Raw genomic sequence first — 24214 nt, 5'->3', positions numbered from 1 at the left:
AAATACTGTTTCAAGGCAATAATATGGGATCACAAAAATTTTTGGAGGGAAATATGTTGATATTACTCACTGCTGAAATGTAGCAGGGTTAGTGTGTGGCTTCTGTTTGAGAGCAGAAACAGAAGAAAAAAGTGCTCACTCAGAGAGGTGAAAACTGAGGAGGATATAATTGCTAGATTTTTTCTGGGATAAACATCCTCTCCCTCCCAGAACCTGCACAGAATTTTCTGTAGGCAAAGCCTTTGCATTATATATTTTATTTCTTTTCATTCTTGAGCTTGACTTTCTTGTTCTCCCCTCATTCTTACACGTCTTCTCCTCCTGCCCCCACACCAAAATGCCAAGGTTTTCAACAAGGCAGTTCTCACAGTGATCTGCTGAACCATTGAAACACTAGTGAATTAAAGCATCATCGTTGCTGGTTCACTAGCTGGACAATTCACTGATTTATGTAATACATCATATTTCTATATGCACAATTTCTATAATTTGTACAATACATTGTATTTATGGAATTCAGGCAAATAGTGGGGACAAAAATTCTATTCAAATTGCTGTATTAGAAATTCATGGGCTGCTAATGTGGAAGAAAATAACCACATTGTTTGCTCAAATAACAAAACTTTTAAATTGCAACAAACAAATTTAACAGAAAGAATACCTACATATGGAGTTGGAATTGATGCATCCTTAATTTAGTTCATACCAAGTTGGTATTCATATATTTACTACATGTGATGTTCTCAATCCAAATTAGATCTTGCATCTTTGGGGTCACTTTGCAAATGACTGGTTAGAATATTTTAGATATCTGTAATACAGATAGACAGATCTCAAGACTTGGCACCTCCTTCTGATCTGACAGCTGTAATGGGAAGATGTGCTACGTGTTAGGTGTCATAGCACAGAATTTGCACTCCAGATGTGGAGCATTCAGAGGACTTGTGATGGTAGGTCAGCGTTTTCCAGAGTGGTGAGTTTTATAAAGTTCACTGAGAAACATGTGGGACACGTACACATGCCACCTTTGCTCTGTCCCTAATAAGTGCCAGCAGCAGTTTGGACAGCAGTTTTGTGAGAGCATTGCAGCCACCCTCCAGCCCTACTGAATGGTGTAGGGAACAACTGGAATATGTTGGCAGAGCTGGAATTGTAATGCAATGCAGAAGATCATGCATATGTTATGAGAAAGATGTGATTTCATAAATCTGTCAGCTGTGAAGGGGAGGTGATGGTGGTTTGTAGGCTTAATGAGACGTTAGTGAACAGTTATTGTTAGTGGCATAGGAGTGAAGAAACTGTGGAATTTGTCAGGTGTTTCATTCTACAGGGAAGAACTCGGTACATGCTGACAGCATTTATATTTGTACTCCCAGAGTACCAGGACTCTAGCACCAGGATTTTCTTTGGAATTGCCCTAGATCATGAAACACATTGGTCAGGGAAGAAGTTAAAACTACATAATGGTTAAGGCTTTTCTAAAGAATAGCCAAATTGCTTATAATTTCCTCTCCCAACCACAGCCACAAGCTCTGCTCTCTCTCCCAGTTTTACATAAAGAGTATGACACTCACATTTGAAGAGCAGGGGAGGTGATCTTAAAGAAACTTAAAAGGAAACTTAAAGGAAAGGGTTACTCCAGTCTTGAATTCAAGGGAAGGGAGTATGGAGCTGACAAGCATTCCTCCCACTAATATTCCTTTTCTGTCAAATACCTATATTATTTTCTTTGTCATCTGGATTCTTTGCATCTGGATAAGGATCTTCTCTCCTTTCTTCTCCTCACCTGCACTCAGTTTTGCTGCTAGTGAGCAGCACCTTTTTATTCCCATAATTTTTTCACTACAGCTTCAGTCCTCCTTTTCTTATTAGCTCTTTACTTCACTCTTTAATTTTCCTGGCCCTGCAATCATGCATTCATGTATGCAGTTCCTCTTTTTAAAATAAGTTTGATTCTTAAGAATTTTGCTAACATTTATTCAAAACAAAAGCATACAAATGCCAGTTGTAGCATTTTTCTTAAAATTTTTCAGTTTTCTGCCAGTCATGTTGTGTAAACTGATACCATTGGAGCACAGTTTAAATTCAGTGCCTAGCCTGTCTCTTCCATCCTCTCTCGTCAAATGAAAACTAATCAGCTAGAAATTAATTTGGATATATAATTTTTTCAGATACACTGTCTTTTAAGCATAAAACATGTGCCTGGGCTAACATTTGGGCTTGAAAACGGATGTTCCCTTTGCTTTTTTGACTGTACAGTGAATGCAATACTCTAAATCCAGGGGAAAGTGTTGAGACAGAGAACGTTTTCAGATCCTAAGCCATGGTTGGAACAGGTACCTTTATATTGCAGGAAAAACATAGCAACATTTAGAAAAGCTAATGTGGTGAGGGTGAAGAAAAATTTATCAGTATCTCAGATTTACATATGCATTTATTTACAGATGCTCAAGTTAAGAACTTTAATGTTACGTGTTTCCTCTCCTGCCCCTTGCCCCAGTCCCCATAAATGTGCCAATCTTCAGAGCAATCCAAAACAGTCCATATATTTTGCTTTGTTTTCTGATCTGTTGAAGTACCCTTTTACATAGAAGCAAGTTATCTGTTTACATACTACTGTGGAAATTTGACTTTGGGGAGACAATGAGGAGGCATTTTCATTCTGGGGGATTGGCAGCTACTAAGTGTGCAGAAACATTGTTAGTTCTAACCAAGAACAATCTCAGAAGTTTCTCTTTGTGTAATAGCCTTAATGATGCTTTGTTCTTTCTGGTTAAGCAATAAACACAAACAGATTCCAGCTTGGATGTGCTGGTCTGCTCTTCTGGAAGAGGTAGGGGCTCGCCTTGGCAGCACAGTTTCTGCAAAGGGAAATAGTGTCTCATTTTCTAGAATTCTTTCAATGCGTTTGGGAGTAGTGAAGTAAAGACAATCAGCAGACAATTTTCTTCCTGTTTCAAAGGCCTTTCACAAGTTTTATTTGGGGGGGGGTCAGCTAAGTACTGAAACGGTCACAGGGAGACTGACAGAGTATTCTCATTATATTAATGTGTTGTCTGTTTATCTGTGTTAACAATGGGTTTATGAGAATTTATATATCTGTCAGTAGGCAAAGGAGATATTTTGGCTACACAAATCTAGAAAAGGCTGAGGAACTTGGAAAGGGACCAAGCTAGGGGAATCAGCTAGAAGATTTCTGCATTTTTGTCATTGGAAAGCCTATATTTTGGCACAGTTACAGAAAATAAGGACTTCTCTTTATTGCTTTTGAGACATGTAGTGGTATACTTGCATTTGTTGGGGGTTTTTTTGTTTGTTTTTTTATAGTAACAGATTTTCTCTTTCGAGTGTCCAAAAGCAGTTCAAATACCTGTAATCCCATATTAAACTCTTCTTTCAAGAACTCCATTTGCTTTTTAGAGCTCTTCACAGGTTTGCTTTGGGCAGATCTCAGGTTTGTTTATCTGTGCTGATCATCACTTGCAGAATTTCAACTTTAATATGTGTGGCAAATGGCATTTCATCTACTCTCTCAAAATAGTGTTCCCACTTCTGCTTGTTCAGCATCGCACTTGTTGCACATCTTCCCATATTAATACAGTTCTGAGGTCTGCCCAGGTGAAATTTCTTCAGTCTTTGTTCTTCTTGATGTGTTGCATTAAACCTCCCTCCATCCCACTCTTATGTACTTACTTACCAAATCTTTTTTGGTAAAATGTTGCCTTAAATGCATATTAACATTTGCCTTCATACCAGTGCTCTTGAGTAACACATGAGTGAGAGCTGAAACAAGGAATCAGTAAATATGTGAGAAATGCCTCTTAAAATGTCAGTAGTTTAAAGTTCAATACAGATGCATCCATAGATTGAGAACGTTGGGAGACTTTCTTTCATGTCAGTACTAGAGATAGATCATAGAGATGTTATTTGTAGAGACTATTTTGGGACAGGGGATCAAAAGAATGTTGAAATAAAATATTAAATGGAATCAGGAGGCATCTAGGAAAATTCTGCCACCTCCAACCTCAATGGTTGTCACATACCCTTCAGAGATTGAGAAAAAAATCTGGTGCCTGATGAATGGTTTCATTTTTTTAAAATTATGAAACCTTGATTGATTGCAATGTTGGTTGTCTTCTTATGACCTAATTTACCTCTCATCTTTTCTAATTCAGATCTTAGTCAGAATTGCATAATTTACTAAGTACTGCAAATAGAGATTCAAAATAAATTTTTAGGTGGGCTAGCTATGTCTTAAAAAGAGATGGGAAAGAAAAATGTTCTTCATCAGGGACGGGGCAAGAGGACACAAGCTGTGCCAGCAGAGGTGCAGTCTGGAAGTCAGGAAGAATCTTTTTCACAGAAAGGATGATTAGGTTGTTGTAGACTCACCAACCCTGGAAGTGTCCAAGAAGCAACTTGATGTGGCACTTAGCACTGTGGTCTAGTTGACAAGGTGGTGATTAGTCAAAGATTGGGCTTGCTGATCTTAGCAGTCTTTTCCAACCTTAATGATTCCGTGATTTTATGATCTGTGTATTAATGAGTCCATGTTTATATTAACTTGTTCTCCTCAGGTCTTCATGAGATTCTTCATATGATGCCTTAATTCACCTCTGAAAATCCCCTGCATCACCATCAGTTCTTTCCCCTTCTGCATTCTCATACTTTTTAATGTGTTTTGTTTGAAAGGAAGTCACCAGGAGCAGTGGATCATAACCTGTTTTTTAGCTGAACATTGGCTGAGAAAATTGGCATCTTTGTTCATTTGGGGCATTTGGGCTTTTTGAGCCATGGAAGAACACTTTGCAGAGACCCTGACTAAATTCAAAACAATTACATGAACCACATTGATGTTCTTAAAGGGAAGTCTGTGCCTACCTGGCAGCTTTGAGTTTGCCAAATAATTGTCATCACTGGACACTCAGGTGACACTGGAGATGAAGGATAAACCCTGAGATGTGCAGCATGTTTGTAGGAACAGTGATGACAGATACTCTGTGCAGATTTGTGAGAGGTGGATGCATTGGTGGCAGGACAATGGACAACATTAATGGCACTTTAGAGCATTATTTGCTGCTTGCTATTCAGTTCTTTCCATGGTATTCAGCTTTACTATTGTAACTGAAGAATTTACTTTCAAGCAGGGGAAAATTGAACAAGAAAACAAAAACATTGCATGCAATTTGAGATCCCAGTTTTTTAAATGTGATCTACAGCTTGAAGCCCCTTTCATGTGTTCCTCAGAAACCACACTGCTGTGACTGGTGATGCTCATCTTCCAGCTGGAGCAGGCCACATGTCCTGAGGTGTCTGTGGAAGAATCTTGGACAGTATAATCCTTCCACATCAAACGACCAAGCACGTGTCCTTTTTGGCCAAAATGGAGACTCTTGCATCCCATACTAGATGCTTTTGGTCCTGTGAAGGAGATGTGTAACAGCTTGCTGTCCTCTAACCAAAGCATGCCAAACATATGGGGGGAATACTTTTGGATCCATAAGATGTGTGGTAGTGGAATCACTGTGAAGGAGAGAAGAGTACAGAAGGGGTGATTGGAACAGGTCCTTTCTGGTTCACTCCTTGCTCCTGTGTAGGGGAAGAGAAGAGAGGGCTTCAAGGCTAGTGCCATGGGATGATCTGATGTCTTGAACTAGGCTGTTAGAGGAGACACACCCTGATGAGCTTTGCCTGCAGTTCAGCAACCATACTCTTACTAGTATGGCTTCACTGAAACCTTTGTTTTTAAGACAGCTTCAGAGCTGATGTTCACAGAATTCACAGGATGACTAGGCTGGAAGAGACCTTCAAGATCATCGAGTCTAACCCATGCCTTAACACCTCAACTAAACCATGGCACCAAGTGCCACATCCAGTCTTTTTTGAACTCATCCAGGGATGGTGACTCCACCACCTCCCGGAGCAGGCCATTCCAGTACTTTATCACTCAGTGTTGCTCTGGTCTGAAGGCCCTTGTTAATTTTTATCATACGTGATGCTTTAAAAGAATGATTGAGACATTTTGTGTTATGAATCTGTAGCAAATTAGTTGATGCCATTTTGGCAGCAGCCTTTTGTGCATGAATTTGGGGGAATCTGTTATCTTATTGCTACTGTGCTAGGCCTTGAAACTGTAAAGAATGACACAGCTAGTGATCTGCAATAAAATTCAGGTCAGGCTTTCCTTCTTAAGAGAAATTATTTATAAATGTCCTTGTTGCCAGGCACTTCATAACTATATAAGTGGGAGAACCTCTGAGTGATATACCTTAATAGCAGAATTAATGATGTTTGAACTTAAGTCTGTTTGTTGAGACTTCATTAGCTTTTCAGCCGAGAAAGTGAGTGGGGGAAAATGTGCTCCAAACACATGAGCTGTGCACTGGGGCACGCCTGGAGACAAGCAGCCAGCTAAGGCCCCTATAGCACTGCTTCCTCACTATTAAACTGCTGTTTCTTTCATGAGTTACGTCTCTTGTGGGTTCCTTTCACCTTTTAGTTTATGTCTGTGCTGGATGTCTTTTGTTGTTTTAAATTCTACATGTGTGTGATTACCATCAGAAAAGTGTTGATGTGTGTGTATATGTACACCTTTTTTTATTTTCAGGTTTCTGTAAAGTGTTTTCATGACTGAGCATCAAACACATGAGTCCTTAGACAATCCTGTTTGGGAGCTGGTTTTGCTTTGATTCTGGTTTCAAACTGTCTGAAGTGGGACTGCTTGGAAGCCTGCTAACCACTACCCTGTGCTGATGACAGGTAGTCCCTGTGTTAAACTTCTTAATGTCCTGCAGCAAACTTTTTCAGTTTCTTAGAACAAGAGGATCTTCTTATAAGTGTTAAACACAGTGCTGTGTATTACAGTACTGGATTCTTTTTTGCAGAAGAGCCCCCTTTTAATGAGAGTGAATTCCTAGTGCTAAGAGGCAAAAATCATGTTTTACTGTTTTTACTACTTGGCATGTCCTCAGACAAATTGTTTGTTGTGCTGGATCATCACGGGGTCTGTTAGATCATCTAATTGGAAAAAAGGGAGTTTGTAGTCCTGGAACATCTCCAGAAGTTGTTTGTTTCACAGCCAAGTCCCTCCTATGCTCTAACTCTGAGGTCATCTCCATAAGTCATGTTTATTATGTTTAATTTATTTCCCTATTGCACACTTGGAATATAAAAAATTTGTAATGAAATATATGACATAAAGTGAATTTTAAAAATAACAATGTAAACATGTCTCTAAGGGTGGTCACGTAGCCTTCAGCTTTAGGTTGAAGGTTACTCGTCGGTACTTCAACTGAAACATCCTGATTATCATTGCTTCTAAGACATAGATAAGGTACTGAACAATGGACAAAGTTTTTTTAAATTAATATAGATTTGTTTGTTGGGGGAAAAAAATGAACATGCTTAGCTTTCATGTTTTCACATCCGATTTTTCAGGAACAGTATATACCTTACAACATGTTCTATTAACATCAGCCCTGCAAAGCTTATACCTTTGTTTCTGATCACAGTGTCCCAAGTTCTTCCCTCACCAGCTTTAATCAAGGTTTTCTTGAAAAATATGTTTGAGGGTAGGGTGTGTCTGGTTTTTTTGTTGTTCAAGATCACTCAAAACCTAATCTGCTCCTTAAAAGAGGCACTTAGAAATGGGGTGGGACTTTAGAATTTTATATACTGATCTGTGAGCAGGATTTTTTCAGGAAACAGGAGTCTTACTGCTTCTTTTGAGAGAGATTTTTATGCCCTGTAAATCAGGAAGGAGAGTTTCAAAGGGCTAGCTCCTATCTTTATGTAATTATATATTCAGTGCAATCTTCTGAAATGTGTATCATCTGTATCAAAAAGGAAAAGAGACTGCTGCTGATAGCTCTTATAAGCATGAAAAGTCAGAGGGAGGGGGTTTTAAAGTTTATATCATTCTTTTGTGATGGTTATGGGTGCTCACACAACTTTTTGAAATCATCTGTATGATTTCCTGCAAAACTGATACTGCATTGATTGTTGCAGTGGATGGCAGGTACTGAGGAGGCCCCAAACAAGAGAGTACAGAGCAGAGGGCTGGTTTGAGGGGGCAAGGGGGAAGAAATAAATTTATCAAAGGCATCTATAAGAATTAGAGAATGTAATAATTCATAAAATGATAGGTTAGTCCTGACAATTAGACTTGGAAAGCAAGTGAAAGAGATCAGGGCACAGAAAGAAAAGGAAGGTGGTATTGCTTAATGCAGTTACTTCCTATTCTAAAGATAGCTATCTCGATAAAAATGTCAGTGGTATGACAGAGTCATTGTAGACCAGGATGTATTCAGTTTGCTCCAGCTGTCTGACCTTGTCTAGCTGTTGTCTGAAATGAAACAAGCTGTGTTCCTATCAGCACATTCTCTGAGTGTCTGTGGAAAGTTATATGAACCCCCACTGGTGTCTGTGTAGGTTTTTTGAGCTATGGCACTGAATCTTGTTTGCTGCAGATTTTTCAAGATCAAAGGAAAATTTTTCTGTGTGCCCAGCTCTGTCATGCCTCTCAAAACACCTGAAATAATTCTTATTTGGGCTGTCTGACCTCTCAGGAGCTAAAGATTAAAACTGGCATGCAGCCCATTGAGGGAACAGCTTCTTCATGTAGCTCATCTAATCACTGGCCTCTCATTTTGCAGTGTAACCAGTCTTGCTCAACGTAGGTTGACTTTCAATAGCTTGAACCTAAGTCTTCTGGCATTTTTATGTGGAAAATACAGATCTTTCTTTTCCTGCCACCCTCTTCCCCGCCAGAAAGGCTGTATCAAAGAGCAAGGTCCACCTTGCACACTGAAACTGTATGACAAAACCCATGGCATTTGCAGGTGGATTCCAATAACTTGAACATATTAGCAGATTCTGTAAATTTTCATGTTGGAAAGTGGTGTGTTATCATAAGAGTGCCTATTCCTGATTTAAAGGTCTGTCTGTATTCTGTATCTCAGGATTTTTGAGGACATGGATGCTTGTGAATGGGTTGATATGAACAGCTCTTTAATACAAGTTGTGGAAGTTGGCATCAATAGTGAAGAAGAGCTCAAAAATAAAAGTACCAAAAATGCAGCACAAATAGTGGTATACCTGCAGAATGATGGCTAAAAAATTTCGTCATGTCCATTATAGCTTCATTGCATCACTCTACAGTGATCCTTTTAAAGTTTCAAGCCAGTGTGTGTCTAAAACAGTTTAATTTAGGCATATGCATGATCTTGTACACTTTATAGAAATATGTACAGATTTCAAGTATTCCCTATCTTGCATTTTGATGAAAGGTTTGGTCATTTGGAGAAAAAAATTCTGAAGTAAGGCAGTCTTTATAGGCTCAGATCTCAAGGCAGTTTCATCAGACTCCACAGAAACTCAGCTAGTAAGGTGAACACTCTGTCCACATTTGGATGGTCAGGAGCCCATGAAAAAGTTGATGAATTGGATTATATCACTAACTTTAAATGGAGAGGTAACTTCATACCAAGAGACAGAAATTTTTTGTGTGTACATAACATACCTATTACCTTAGGCTTTTAAATTACACAATTCTACATGGTGAAAAGGGAATCTCTGACATGCTGCTTGCTTTTCATTTTTATTTTAAGGCTTGCCTCAGTGGGATGTTAGGTAAACGCTAATTTTCATATGTACTAGTATCAGTACACATAAGGCATTTTATTCAAATTGTCCTAGCTTGCAGTTGTGGTAGAATTTAGAGGGGGAGGAATTTGAAATACAACAAAAAAATGCAAAGGATAATGTGTTGTCACAATCCCTGTAGTCAACAGATACAGAGTAATTTACAGTTGAAGCATTTTTTTCTTCCATCTTCAAGAAGCATCACAGAAGTTGGAGTTGTTTTCATGACACGTTGAAGATATTAATCGCTTGCTCATATGGATTTTCTCATTGCTTGAGGTCATTGGATGCCTTATGGACTAAACTGCACAGCACTGTATTGAAAGAAGTATTCCTTTTAAGTGAAGAAAAGCATTAAAATGTGTTAGCATTAATTCTTAAGAAAAAAGGTTTATTCATTAATACCACTCAAAATGATTAATCATCAGCAGAGTTGTTAAACTGCATACAAAAGCTCTGTCACTTGCTAGTCACCAGCAAGGTTGACTGGTCATCAGCTCTGCACCTTTACTTTCCAAGTTATTTACACATCAATGAGAATTCACTAATTTTGGCTTGCTGCCACACAATGCAGTTGCTCAGCTGTATTTCCTGCTAGTAACCTTTACTTCCATTTCACAGTGATTTCTGGGCACTGATTGTTAGATCCCTAGATGAACTCACCTTGAATCCACTTATAGTTTGAGAGAAAAAGGCATTTCAAGGGAGGGATTGATCAGGTAATAATCTAATATTTTTTGTAATTAGATTTTAAACATCTGTGTTAGAATGATTTTAGTTGTGGCATTGCACCCCACATTTGGAGAACCTTATCTTACTGTAAGGTTCAGCCCTTTGTGCTGCAGTTGCTTAAAATTGTTACTGATGATAGCGTTCTGCATAATGTGCAGAGGTTTAACTCTTAGAGGATGTAACAACATGTCTTCACTGTGCATGATTATAGCAAATTTTCTGTGTGACCCATAGCAGAATTTTCTCTGCTTATCATTGATCTGTTAACCTCAAAATGTTCAAGTGAACAGATTCCAAGCATAAACTTGGAATATGTGACAAAAATATTTAAATCTGGAGTCAGGGTTTTCATGCGCCAGGTAAATAAAAATTTAAATTTTAAAAAAACACTATTGCATACACTTGGAATAGAGGAAGCTGTAAAAAAACCCCACATTATTTTTGTATTGTATATGGATAATATGGCATTGGTTTGTTTAGTTTACATGTAATCCAAACACTTCCAGAGTATTTTTCAGTATAAAGCATGGTGTACTTACACTTCGTAAGTTACCATCATGGTTTCAATAACAGTTAGAACAATCATCTGCTAACCTTTAGTTCTTAAAATCTGATTGTATAACTAAAAAAAAAAAAAAACAAAACACCTTAATAGTTACGTAGTGTTTGTATTTTTTTGTCTGTTGATATTTTGAATTTTTGAAGTGCAGTCTATCCATTCAGTATTTTCCAGAAAGACAAAGAAAAGAATCATAGAATGGTTTGGGTTGGAAGGGACCTTAAAGACCATCTAGTTCCAACCCCCATGCCATGGGGAGGGACACCTTCCACTAGACCAGGTTGTTCACGGCTCCATACACATTCAACAAGTTCATGGCAACAACATGCCATGAATTGTCCATTGTATACTAACACTAATTCAGGATCCCATAGGCAATTGAAATTACTAAGAAACACAGATTTTGGCAGTACTGTGGAAGTATTTTACCACAACACCGGGTTTTTGTTAATCTTTGGCTGCATTGCCTGTGCAGTTAACAGAAGACAGCCATTGGCTCATGCTGCAAATCACGTAAAATTTCAGAGATAGCATAGGGAAAGTATCCAAGTTAAACTGGAAAATGTAGGCACTTGACTCAGTGACATCTTTTTCTCTTTTCTATTTACCTTCTTGCAGGGCATACAGAGAAATAATCTGACGGTTCTGAGAGCTGTAAATAGCGGAGAAGGTAACTGGGGCTGGGGAAGCAGTATGGTAAAGGCATGAAGGGAGCCTAAGGAGATTCACAGATTAGCAGCAGGCTATTGTTTGCTGACACAATAGAAGGAACAGGCTCCAAAAGGTGTGTGGATGCCTGCCATCTTCTGCCTCCTTTCCCTCTGCTGGATTGGACTTCCACAGCAGAAACAGCAGCTCACCATGATAAAGTGGAAGCATGATGGAAGGGATGCCCAGGTGCCCTCTCTCCCCTGAGACAGTTGCACTACTCTGAGCTGGAATTGGGTGATGTTTTCTCCAGTCATGCTCTTACCAGATCCAGGCTCTTTTGGCAGCTTGAAACTAATTTCTTTTTCTGTCTCATTTACACACGGCTTGCAGCATCTCAAGCCAGAATTATTAAATTAGGTGAAACAGTTCAGTTTGGAATATATTAAATCTTTTTTTTCTAGTCATGGGAAAGCTCTCTCGTACTTCTCTGGAAAGCAGCAACATGCCTTTTGATTTTTGTAAGGCAAAACCAGTGGTCCTGACTCACAGTTGTGGATACAACATTGCCTGCAACAGCCCTTTGCAGTGCTCTTGCTAGAAGGAAGCTGCAGCCCTTGTGCCATGATGGCAAAGCAAGCCATGTTGTGCTATCTGCTTCACCTGGTCACCACAGGCAAACACAGTGATCCCAGGTCTGATAAATCCTGCTCCTCCTAGTCTCTGATACCGGCCATCCAGTTTAACCTTCTTCATCCCTCTTCTCTGTACCTCTGCCAATTTGTGTTCCTTTATCTTCAAGGGAGGTGACCAATGTTGATCATCTTTTCCACAAATTCCTATAATGTTAGTATTTTTCTCTTTGTGAGGAATACCTTGTTTGATATGTTCTGGGCCTCCATTTGCCCTCCAATGTGAAGAGGGCATATCCTTGTTTAGTTTTGATTTGTTTTCATGGTCACTCTGACAGCTCATGGTCATTATGAGATGAAATATTTTGAGAAATTAAACTTTCAGAGGGGAGGTTCTGTGACACATGCAGAAGAGCTGCATCTGAAATGAATATACAACTCGTATTTAGGCATTTGCCTATTTTTTTCATAGTTTCTGTGCCCTCAATAAAATTATATAAAAATAATTACATTGCATAAACTTCTGTCATGCACTCTATGCCTTTTACAAATACAAACCTTGAATCTTTCTGAATGTACAGCTGTCCATTCCCTAACACATTGTAAATTGTTGCATGGACCACAAGCATGTGAATGGTACTGAGGAGTTTTAACCTAGCTTAATGTAAGTCATTTGCATGTTCAGACAGAGCATCCTTGTGTACTTCTTCCAGGCTCTCCTCTTTGTATACAGTGTTACAGTGGCTTGTATTTCTGATAAATATTTTGCAGGATTAGCTTTTTTAATGGCTGGTTTTCCGTACATCAGCAAGCAGCGCCCTGTGCTGTCTAAAGGTTAAGAACGGATTTGTCAATGAAAATTTATAGTGCTTGATTTTATTTAAATCAAGTGATCTCAATTAGTGTCCATGTAAAAGAACTATGTAATAGAATACAATAGTCATAATGTATCTAATGATCCTTAAGTGGCAGATTATGATCATGTCTTTATTAGTGGTAGTAATTGTGGTGACAGTGTTGCTGACAGGTTAAACCATTTCTTACGACAATAGCTTTTGTGCTGTTGCATGGGGATCAGAAATGCAGTTCCTGAAGATTTGCATATTGTGAAGAAAAGGCTGCAAAGACATGGAAGCATAATCTTGTCATTGTGTTTAGTGATGTGGGTGGCAGATTGTGTGTAGCTGATTCTGAGCAGGAAGAGTCTGCATATGGGTAGGTTTAAAGCTCTTTAAATGTTTTAGGATTGGTAGGCAAATTGTTTGACGATGTAAGTGTTGTTGTAAGTTGTTAAATATTCCAAGCAGCTATAAGCTTTCTAAAACCTTCTCAGTGTTTTAAAACATACAGTGCAGTGTCTGAGACACTGCATTAGCTGCAATTGCTGGATGAAACCCCTTTTGCACTTGTGCTATTCCTAACCTCAGACACTGCTGCGATAGTTCTGCATTGCATTGTGCTGCATCATTGGGGCAGCATTTTAAGATCTAAAATTTTAAGGAGGTTGTGAGGCATCAAGCTAGAATGGGTCTTCTTAAAAAACAAACAAACCAACAAACCAGAAAACCCCAAACCAAAAAACAACCAAAACCAAGCCTGCAATTATACTTGTTGTACAGAAACATGGCACCATTGTTAATAAGTCTGAAACTTTAAACCCAGAGAAAATGTTACCATAGTTTAGGAAATTTTCTCATATTGTGTGTTTTTCTTGTAAAAACAAACTATTTCTTTCCCAAAGTATGTGAGAAAATACTGATTCCTCAGTAACTTATTAAATGGCTTGTTCCAAAATGTCTGCAACTTCTGTGGACTTTTCAACCTTTCCCCCTTCTCCTTCGTGCACCAATGCTTTTATCACCTTTCACCCCAAGTGAAATGATCCTGTGAGAAATATTTGCTCCAAAGAATATAATCCATGTTATACAAGCAGCCCAGTAGATGCTGGTAAAAACTTCTGGGTTTTAGTAAAAATAAGACCAGTAAAATCATATGGGTTTGAATTTCATTAACTCATTCTATCAGAATAGTATTTGAGACTAGCAGTGAATAAAGTGAGTAAGTAAACAGTAGAAAAAGAGAAAAAAATATACTTACTTTTCAGGACATTATCACACTTTAAGATCGTATTTCCCCCTCTGCCACATAGGTATGCAGATGGAATAGTCTACGTCTATATAAGTAATGTATCTGCTTAGTCTTCATATTGACCATTTTCTCTATCCAGAGAAATAAATAAATTCATGTCATGAAAGCCTAAAGTTTAATTGTAACATAAATCTTGTTGTGGAAAGGACCACGTGGGTCAACAAGCCATGTCTCTTCAATTATGAGCAAATATGTGAGAGCTATTTAATCCAGAGATCATCGGCTTTGTACAAATATACCCTAGAAATACTTATAGGAAACTTAAGACTTAACATCACAAAAGGCCAAGCAGAATATGACTCAACAGGTATTTGTTACAAGCAGATGTATAGTTTAGAAAATTAGATGCGTAAGGAGAAAAATACTAGGTTGTTGTTTTTTCAGTAAGTTTTGATATTTTATCTGGATTTGCTAGTCATGCAGTCAAGCAAAAGCTGTATTTCTGTGGTAAATATTATTTATGTAAATCAGGTTGCGAGTGCACGAGGCTACCAACTTACTGGGAACATTGTTTCCTGAAGCAAATTTTTAATGATTGCTCTTGTGTGTAATTGCATGTTGGGATCCTTAAACAGGGTTAAGAACCAGTTACAGAATTCCTCACTTCATGCTAAGGCTGTTGTATGCAGTGATTTTCTATATTTGTCAGAATTTTCTGTTGAGAGATACCACTAGGCATTCAGGCACTCACAGGAATTAGAGCATAACTTTTTAAACATGTACTTCCTTTTTTTTTTTTTTTTTAAATCAACAATTTCCTGGGGCAGCTAAAATTAATTTCTTGAGCAGAAAAGTTAAAACAACTGAGAAGAATTAAAAAGTATCTCTAAGTTTATATCAAGATAGAGGGGTAATACAAGGAGATCACAGGTCAGATGTGTTTGGGGTAAATGTGGAGAAAATCTAGCTCAGCAAAATGTTGTCTAAAGACCAGGAGTGGAGGCAGGCATGCTATGACTGTGAGAGTCCTGCTCGGAGGTGTGCCTTGGAGTTAAAGGTGACGTTAAGGCACATCACACGGATGTTCAGTGTCTCAGAAGTTAGTTTTCCTTCCAGTTTTTTGTTCCTGTCCTAGTGAGATCATGATACTTGACCTGAGCATTTATTATTAAATGCAAAATTTTACGTGACATACAAAAGCTTTTACAAACTGCAGACAGATGATTTGGCTCTGCTGTTCCAGCTGTGCAAGATGTTAGTCAGCATGTTGAAGAGAGTCCAGGACATGTCTCCTGTATAAGTTTTACTCCTTTTCTGTAAGTGGTAACTTCAGCTATAATTCTAGCTGACTTCTTTATTGATTAATTCACTTCTAAATTAGGGCAATATTAGCATGTTTTGCCTGGCTTTAATCTGTTTAATCCTAATGACTCCCCTAAACAACTGTTTAGAACTAATTTTCCACTGCCTTAAAATAGGAATGCATTACTTTGTTTGTGGGGGGAGCGGGGGGAGGGAAAGTTGGGGAAGTGCCCTTGGAGTGTCCAGCCAAGTGAAATTCTTCATAAACTGGGATACTGACAGAAAAGTGCCTCCTGTTTTGCCAAGAATGTAACATATCCTATAATACTTTTGTCTTTCAAATTCATCAAAAACATATCCCTTTCGCGTGTTGCAAATGCATCTGTGTCATTTTGTTTAACAATGTTATTTCATCGTAATATGTAAGAATATTTAAACCACAGGAGATTGCTTAGTCTTTTAAATGCTATTAGGACGTTGCTGGATTTATGTTAGTTTCAATCAGCTGCTTCTGCCTCTGGTACCAACAGATGGACCTGTGTGGAATGATGCCATGTGAGTCTCTCTTCACAGATTAGGAATTTCTAGTCAATAAACACCAGAATTTTACCAGTAAGGGTCTTAAAGGGAGGCCCTGAGCTGATGGCAGGGACATAGCAGAAGTTCCCTGTTCCCTCTGCTTTCTTGGGGACATGGATGAGGAATAACTAGCTTGGATGAGGAATAACTAGCTTGAATGAAAGAGGATTGTCTTCTTTCTTTAGTGTAATCATACTGTAAATCTGCTTTTCACCTGATGCTTTTCTACACAGGCTTCCCAAGGAGCATCTGGCTCCTGCTAGATCTAATAGTTCCCTTCACAAATGCTTTCTCAGGGCTAAAGGCTATCATTGTCATCCCTGTGGTCTGCTGCCTACAGTTTTTCTGTGAAAAACTTTTCTTTTTCTTCAGACTGTTATTGTAAGCCCACAGCCTTCAACTGCATCACGTTACCTGCTTTCTCCCTTTTGCTCCCTGTGCTGCACAAAGATGGGAGAGGAGTAGGCATGGAAGTTGGTTTGTCAGGTGAGTTACACAGTGGCAGATGCCAAGTAAAGGAGTATGGCTTGGGAAATAACCGTGTCAAGGAGCCAAGCAGCTACTCAGAGCTTTGCCAGGCCCTTCAGCGTTGCCTGACCCTCTTCTGCATCAGTGAATTTGTCCTTAATCAATGGACATGAAGGCAATTCGGGATCAGGTCCATGGTCACTGTGTAAATGCATACCTCATCTTTTCTGTCATGTCTCCCACCCTGCTTCTTAAAACGGATGAGCCCCTCTTAAAAAATTGTAATGACTTTTTTGAGGTCATGGGTTTAAATGAAAGAATGAAGGTTAGATTTGGTTTTGAGCGTGGTATTCACTTCTCTGCAAAGTACATGTAGGTTTTTTCCTAAACCCCTAGTCAGTATTTTTAACACGGTTAGAGTCATAATTTTTTTGGTTCCTGGTTCATATATCGTATAAAACTCCAAATGTAGCCTTCCACACAGTGTGTACTTTTGTGTTAATATTTGACATCTACAGAGAGAGAAACTTACCAGTAATTTATTACTAGAGAGAAAGAATTATTTTTCTTGCATGCCTATGCAGTTACAATTCATTTTTCTCTTTTTTTTCCTCCTGAAAAGTTTCTGAGGTGCTGAGGTGGAGTAAAACTCAACCACTCGTGAGTTGCAGCAGAAAAGCTACATGAAAATGAGAGGTCAGTGAGGAGAAGCAGAGATCAGGGCACCAGTGGTACTCACCTAGTACAGTGCTCATACTTGAAGACAGTGTCAGCAGAGAGTTCAGAGATCCCTGTGAAAGTTGGGGCAGGAAGACTGACAAGCCAGAAGAAGCTCTTTACCAGTGGCTTAGGTCCCTTCTATGCTTTTGATTACCTCCATCTTTCCATTTGCTCTTTTTTTAAAGATGGAGCCAAAGCTGCAAAGGACGCCGTGTAAAGGGAAGATGGGCTGCAAATGGTCTGGAGGGTTACTGTACAGAAACTTTCTCCACTTTTACCTAGTGTTTGCAAGAAAAACCTCTGCATAAGTCCTGTTCTGGATTGGAGGGGCAACCAAAGCAGGTCTCTAGCTGGAGCTCCACATCAATTCTTACTGGGGTTTTGTCCCTTCTTGCTCCAAGCAGAACAGGCACAAGAAACGAGACTGACTGTGTGGCGGGGGTGGCCACCCAGTGTGGCTTCATTTGGGTTGTCAATCCTCCTCCATACAAGAATACAAACGTGGCCTCAAGCAAGCAGCTTGTGCTCCCCAGAATTCAGCCTGAGGTGGGAACTCAAAGAGGAAAGCAGGATGTAAAGGTGTCTCCAGTTTCCCTCCAGGAGAGCTTAAGCTGTATTATCTGGTTTCATGACGGGATAGCACCAAATTTAGCACAAAAGTAGAAGGCAAATCTCATTTTTTCACACAGATATTCACTCCATGTGTACCTATACTTATAAACATGTGCATATGTAAATGTGCATATATAAATATATGTATGTATACATATGTTACCTGATATGAAGGGGCAGAAGCAATGTGAAATACCTCATCCTTCAGGAACTCAAGGAGGATCCCACATTGACTGCCTCAGAAGAAAGGGGAAGACCAGGAAGAGTCTTGTTTCCTTTGTCTGGGATTTTGTTTTTATTCCTGTATACAATTTGTAGTGGAAGTTGGTTTGGTGAAGCAGCACTGCTGCAACATTTTATAGAGTTTGAGACTTATCTGTGTGCAGAGGAGACATATTCATATATGATAGCTATGGTTTTTCTCTGGGGAAAAAAAAAAAAAAGAGCTGTGTCCAAAGGGGGTGAAAATTTCTCTCTTGTTTATTATTGCTTCTAGGATTTTGTAATTCACTTATGTTGGGATAAGTGCTGTGTTTGGGAAAAGCAAAGTGAGGGTTGGGAATATAATTACAGCTAAAAGTCCTTTCTGGGCACAGGTTGCTTGTGCGTATCATTCTTGAACTGTGTGATCTTTTCTCAGGAGGAAGAGACCCAAAAGGGTCATGGGGTTTTTCGAGGGGGAGAGAGGAAATGAGAAACACTTTCCCTCTTTTGGAGAAAGGTAAAAGCAGGATATACCAGGATCCTGTAAAATTATATTTATTGGCACTGAGCCGTTTCAAAGCTGGGAACAAGTCTGCACCAAAAATCCCAGTGTTAGTACATGAAAGAGGAAAACTGCTGGGGAGAGGAGGGGAAGAAACAAGGCAGATTCCTGCAGACTGACTGACACTAGCCACGTTGGGACTTAGGTCTCAAACTGAGTTATTTACACAGGTAATGAGTATGGCTACATACATCTTGTAGCCGTACATCATAAATTACAGCTTCTGACACTGAAGGACTATGAAAATTCAGACCCAGTTAGTGATTTCTAACCAAGCCATTCAGTTTTGGGCTCTCATAGTGCTGTGGCAGGGAGAAAACATGACTGCTCTTCACAAAAGCTATTCATCATATATCCTGTGTCTGACAGCCTCCAAAAACAGCAGTCACCCTGAACTGTGCTTCCAAACCTATCTGTATCTGAGGTGCTTTTTGTCCCTCCAGACAGAAAAATGTCAATAGGAAAAAAAACGGTCTGTCCTAAAAAAATGCAGCTTAGTAACACTTTAAAAATGCATATTTAAATGCATATTTTGACTTGGCAGATGCTGTCAATCCTGTAGTGTGTTACCCCAGCTCCCCCCCACCTATGTAAGAGGGAAGATTAAATCAGCTTCCAGAGTCAAGATCAAGCAGTGCCATAAAACCACATATCTGGCATTTGAATTTCAGTCTCCTGAAAACTCCGCATACCCAACCACAGGTGGAGCAGTACCTGTTCGTTTTCTGGGTCCTGCCCTTTTCACCTTCCTCTGATGTGTCCTCAAATTAGACAGTACCAATTTCTCTTCCTTGATTCAGCATTTCCCACCTGAGTGAGGGAGCCATTGAAAAAAACCAAAAACAACTAAACTAAATCCTTCTGCTTGTAAAACCTAGTTTCTTTTTGCTACATACTTTTCAAGACATTTTAAATTAAAATACTATTTTGTTTGATTGAAGTTGATGGCAATCTCTCTTTTAGTTGGGACCAGGATTTTGCACACGTATTTTTCAGTAAGCCATCTTTGAAAGTATGGGGGACTGTTTGGAGATAAAAGCTGAAAGTATTTGCGGACTGCAGAGTAACATGCGTTCTTTTTCTAGTGTTCTTGTGTCTCAATGTGTCCAGCATCACGTCTGAGCAGTGCAGGTGGTTTCTGTGCAGGGGGAGTTTAGGACAAGCGAGGTGCTGTACTGCTGTTTTTGCACTGAGGTGCCAGTTTGCAAGGCAAGAGATTTGAAGCAAAAAGGAATACCTATAGGGTTGTCTAGCTTGAAGTTTCATTTCAGGATCTAAAATGGAGGCAAATGAAGGAACGGAGATACGGTTTCTTGTCGACATTTGTTGTTGTAGTGATATTAGACATGCATATTATCATGTTCGGATTGCACATTATCATGAGCTGTTTGGATAGCTTCATTTTCTGGTTCAGCAGATGCAGTTTGGAATATTCAAAGGGAAAAAACAGCCCATGTGCTGCCGTGACTGCTTGTGTGGAAAGGGACATTTTGTTGGTTAGGAAGTCGAGGCAGGGTGTTTGTGCATAGGCGTGCTCTGTGTGTCGGGGTTCACGCGGGCAGACCCCGGCCGCTCCCACACGCTGGTGCCAGGGGCTGGCTCCCGGCGCTGCTCCCGCAGGTCAGTCACGATGGCAGCCATCACCTGTGCCAGCCTGGGCACCCGCGAGTGCCAGCCCTCGCTCTGGCAGCAGCCAGGCTCTTCCAGCACCGCCGAGGAGCGCGGGGAAAGGTCGGGAAAAGCCCCCCCGAGTCCCCGAGCGCCCCGCAGCTCCGTGCCCCTGCGGCAGGCCGCGGGCGGGGGTCCGGAGGCCGCGGCTCCCGGCGGCGCTGCCAGCTCCGGGTTTTGGCGGCAGCAGCGGGCGCGGGGCCGGGGCCGCCGAGCGGGGCGGGCGGGGGCGGCCCGGGCGGGGGGCGCGGACCCCGCGGCGCCGCCCGGCCCCGGCCCCGCAGGAGCCAGGTAGATCCGCCCGGCTTTTACCTTTCTCCTTCGGCTTCCCTGCGCGTAGGGCTGGTAGCGGGGCTGTTTCCTGGTCTCGCAGAAAGAGGCAGTGCTGAGTTAGGAAGACAAAAATAGACCTTTACAGAGAAATATAGGGATTGTGTGCGCGGTGGGGAGGGAGAGCGGAGAGCGGCACCCGGCTGGTTTCCAGGAGGAGCCCTTTTCTCCCTCTCGTTGCATGTTAGGCATTTTTGCACAGCTTTCTCCCCCCACCCCCTCCCCGCCGGGGCAGGGTTACCTCTGCCGCCTGCTCTCCGCATCTCTGGTGGGGAGCGAAGCAGCCAACTCCGCTGCGATCGGAAAGCGGCCAGAGACCATTTTATGTGAGCGAGCCGGGTGGGAAGAAGCGGAGAGAAGCCGTCGCAGGGACACACACGGATATAAAGACTTGTCTTCTGCCTCCCCCCCCACTCCCCTCCCCTTGTAAATACTAAATCTGAGAAGGCAGCGATTTGACATCCACCCTGAGCAGCGGCTATGGGGTGTTTGGGCAACAGCAAAACGGAGGATCAGCGTATCGATGAGAAAGCGCAGCGAGAAGCCAACAAAAAAATAGAGAAGCAGTTGCAGAAAGAGAGGCTGGCTTATAAAGCGACACACCGCTTGCTGCTGCTGGGTAAGGAGGAAGCGGCAGAGGTGGGGGCCGGGGCGAGCAGGGCGAGGAGGGGGCAGCAGCCCCAGCCCCAGCCCGGCGGGGCGGCGGGCGCAGCCGAGAGGGGAGATGCGGCTATGGAAAATGTAGGCTGCTGTGTTGAGCAATAAGCGAGGCGTCCACAGATCGAGCTCAGCGCCTGAGCCACATGGATGCACACATACAGAAATGCTGCCGAGGTGGGAGATGCTGTCGCGTCCAAAAAAAATAAAGGCAAAAAAAAGAAACCCAAAAAAACTCTCCGACCACCCAGCCTGAACCGTGTATCACAATGTTCTCCCTTTCCTTCTTTCTCTTTTAGGGGCTGGTGAGTCAGGAAAAAGCACTATTGTGAAACAAATGCGAATCCTACATGTCAATGGATTTAATTCAGAGTAAGAATTATTGACACTTTGTGACTTATTTTTCCTTAAATCTTGGAAACAGGTTAACACACAGTACGCTAGGAAATTTCTCCTCTCATCCCCTGTGTTTTGGTGGCTTGACACTGTTTTGCGGGAGGGAGGGGAGTGAGAATAAGGAAATTGCTGCTATTGTATGTTTGCATTTTCTCCTTCTGGCCCCTTTACTGTATTTTACACTGTTGCTACTGCAGCGCTTGACAGGCCCCTGTGTAGCAACAACATGGCGACTACTTTTTACATAGAAGCAAATAACCAAATATTGCATCTGTCTGTAATATAAAAATACATGTCAAATCATAATCAGATGACACTGTGTGCTGTTTTTCCGGTGCTGGGGTTAGCGTAAAACTGAAACTAATTTTGCCTATTTGTTAGAAATCCTCCTGTTTTGTGAGGGTACATCATTTTCTCTCTAAAGAACTCTTTGCCAGAAATCATTATTAATCCATAGCATTCATTTTAGATATGTGTTGGCCTTCACCTACGTGTTGTTAATTTAGAGCATGTTTACATCATGCTGTGGAAATGAAAGAATGACTTCCAGTTCCATCAGGGGAAGCTTTGCAGATGTGGCTGTGATTGAATGATTTAGAAAAATATATTAGGGATGAATGTGCATTGCTCTTTATACTATGCAAGAAAATGGATAAGGGCAAAATGTATTTGTCTTGCCTAATTTTTTACTATAGTATGTTTTAATGTTTGAAGGGCAGATAAACAAGTGATCAGTGAAAAAAAATTAAATGCAAATGACTGAACTGCTTTGGAAGAAAAAATCAAAGTGTTAATATTTCTGTTTTAATGCAGAGAAAAGAAACAGAAAATACTGGATATTCGGAAAAACGTTAAAGATGCGATTGTGGTAAGAACACACTTTATACTGTTCTTCCATGCTTGTTTATACTGGAAATTATAAGGATTATGCTTTCCAAGATTGTGATGAGAGAAATCCCATTTTGCTGATCAGATTGGATTATCTTCTATTGATCCCGTATCCAGATTAATGTGTTTGTTTTTTTGTTTTATCCAATTCTAGACTATAGTTTCAGCTATGAGCACTTTAATACCCCCAGTTCCATTGGCCAACCCAGAAAACCAATTTCGAATGGACTACATCAAGAGTATAGCTCCTCTTTCTGACTTTGACTATACACAGGTAAGAACAGAAACCACCGATTTATTCTGCTTCGAGGGGGAATATGTTGCTTCACTTGGATTTCCTGAAACATTGGGGTTATTTACTTTTTGGAAGATGGTCAGAGAAAGATCTTATGCCAGCATCACCTCTGTTAACTTTCTTACAAGGCTGTGGTGGTTGCACCTGTTTTAGTGGTGCAGGGTTTTGTTGTTATGGATTTATTTGCTAATGGCTCTAAATGCTGTTTCTGCATTTAGCTCTCTTCAGATTTTCTGATGCAATCTTACATATTGACACATCAAATAAGACTTTGTTGAAAGCTGATTTCCTGCGTGGAATTAGATGCAGGATGTTAACCTGAGGAGTTACTGTCTACCTGCAGAAAAGGATATAAGAGGAAATAAAAGGCTGGAATGGCCTCAGTGTTGTTTCCCATATTTACTGCACTTCAGAGTGGAAACCTGCGTAAGCAGTGGTCAAGTGAGGTGCTTTGCTTCCTCATGTATTGTAGTTGGCATGAGCAGTGGTTTGCTTGTATGTAAATGTTGCTTTAATTTGAGATGGAATCAATGTGGGACTTTGCATGGAGGCTGATCTTTTGTATACAAATGAGAGATACTTTTCAGATTAACTTGCATAGGCATCGTACATTATTTTTATCTTTTTATGTTATTATTTATAGGTACATGCATAGAATGTTTCATGTTTTATGCATGACAAGAAAGCAAGTGCATAGACATTCTGAATCTTATTTTTGCTGTAGCACAGTTTTAATTTGCCTTAAAATGGTAGTGAAAGCAATTTGTTATGGATACAGTAAGGACTTAAAAGTATCTTCATTTGTTGGCTAAATGACTGCGAGTTGTACATGCTATCAATACTGCCAAAGAAGCCATTTACAATAGAGTGTCTTTAGGTTATTATAGCTTCAGGGTGCAAGGGGGAGAAGGGGAAGAGTCATTTCTTTGTTATATGACTCATATTCTCTGATGTGTGGTTTTGCCTCTGGTAAACCTACCACTTTGAAGGTTCAAGATAAAGAAAAATTATCAGACATCTTGTACAGTTAGGATTTAACACAGAATGCAGATGTTAAAAAAAATCGACTGCAAGGTACACCCACATATTGCATAATTGCTCAATTGGTGGATGTAAGTTAGTGAAAATGAGAAACTCTTTTTAGAAATTGAATGTGAGCTTGACATGAAGTATTTGTCTTCTGCAGGTATTACAGTTCTGAGGCATTTGTTGCTCATTTTATGTGGATTTTT

At 40.3% G+C, this 24214-nt stretch overlaps 1 protein-coding gene across 3 annotated transcripts in view; it reads left to right on the top strand.

Annotated features, from left to right (window-relative positions):
• Positions 1 to 24214, top strand: part of GNAL (G protein subunit alpha L) — a 179462-nt gene that overhangs the window by 45514 nt on the left and 109734 nt on the right. Inside the window, exons 1-4 of one of the 3 annotated variants that reach the window (XM_064433299.1) lie at positions 20708 to 21365; positions 21703 to 21775; positions 22613 to 22667; positions 22842 to 22961. In XM_064433299.1, coding sequence (XP_064289369.1) covers positions 21227 to 21365; positions 21703 to 21775; positions 22613 to 22667; positions 22842 to 22961 — 387 coding nt within the window. In that variant the 5' untranslated portion in view covers positions 20708 to 21226. Of the gene's footprint in view, positions 1 to 20707; positions 21366 to 21556; positions 21581 to 21702; positions 21776 to 22612; positions 22668 to 22841; positions 22962 to 24214 lie in introns of those variants that run through there. The other 2 variants (XM_064433307.1, XM_064433291.1) reach the window with 2 other exon arrangements.

The sequence above is a fragment of the Passer domesticus genome, chromosome 1, assembly GCF_036417665.1.
Source record: "Passer domesticus isolate bPasDom1 chromosome 1, bPasDom1.hap1, whole genome shotgun sequence".
NCBI lineage: Eukaryota > Metazoa > Chordata > Aves > Passeriformes > Passeridae > Passer > Passer domesticus.
Note: the sequence above shows the minus strand (reverse complement) of the source record. Positions and strands in the feature narration are given on the sequence as shown.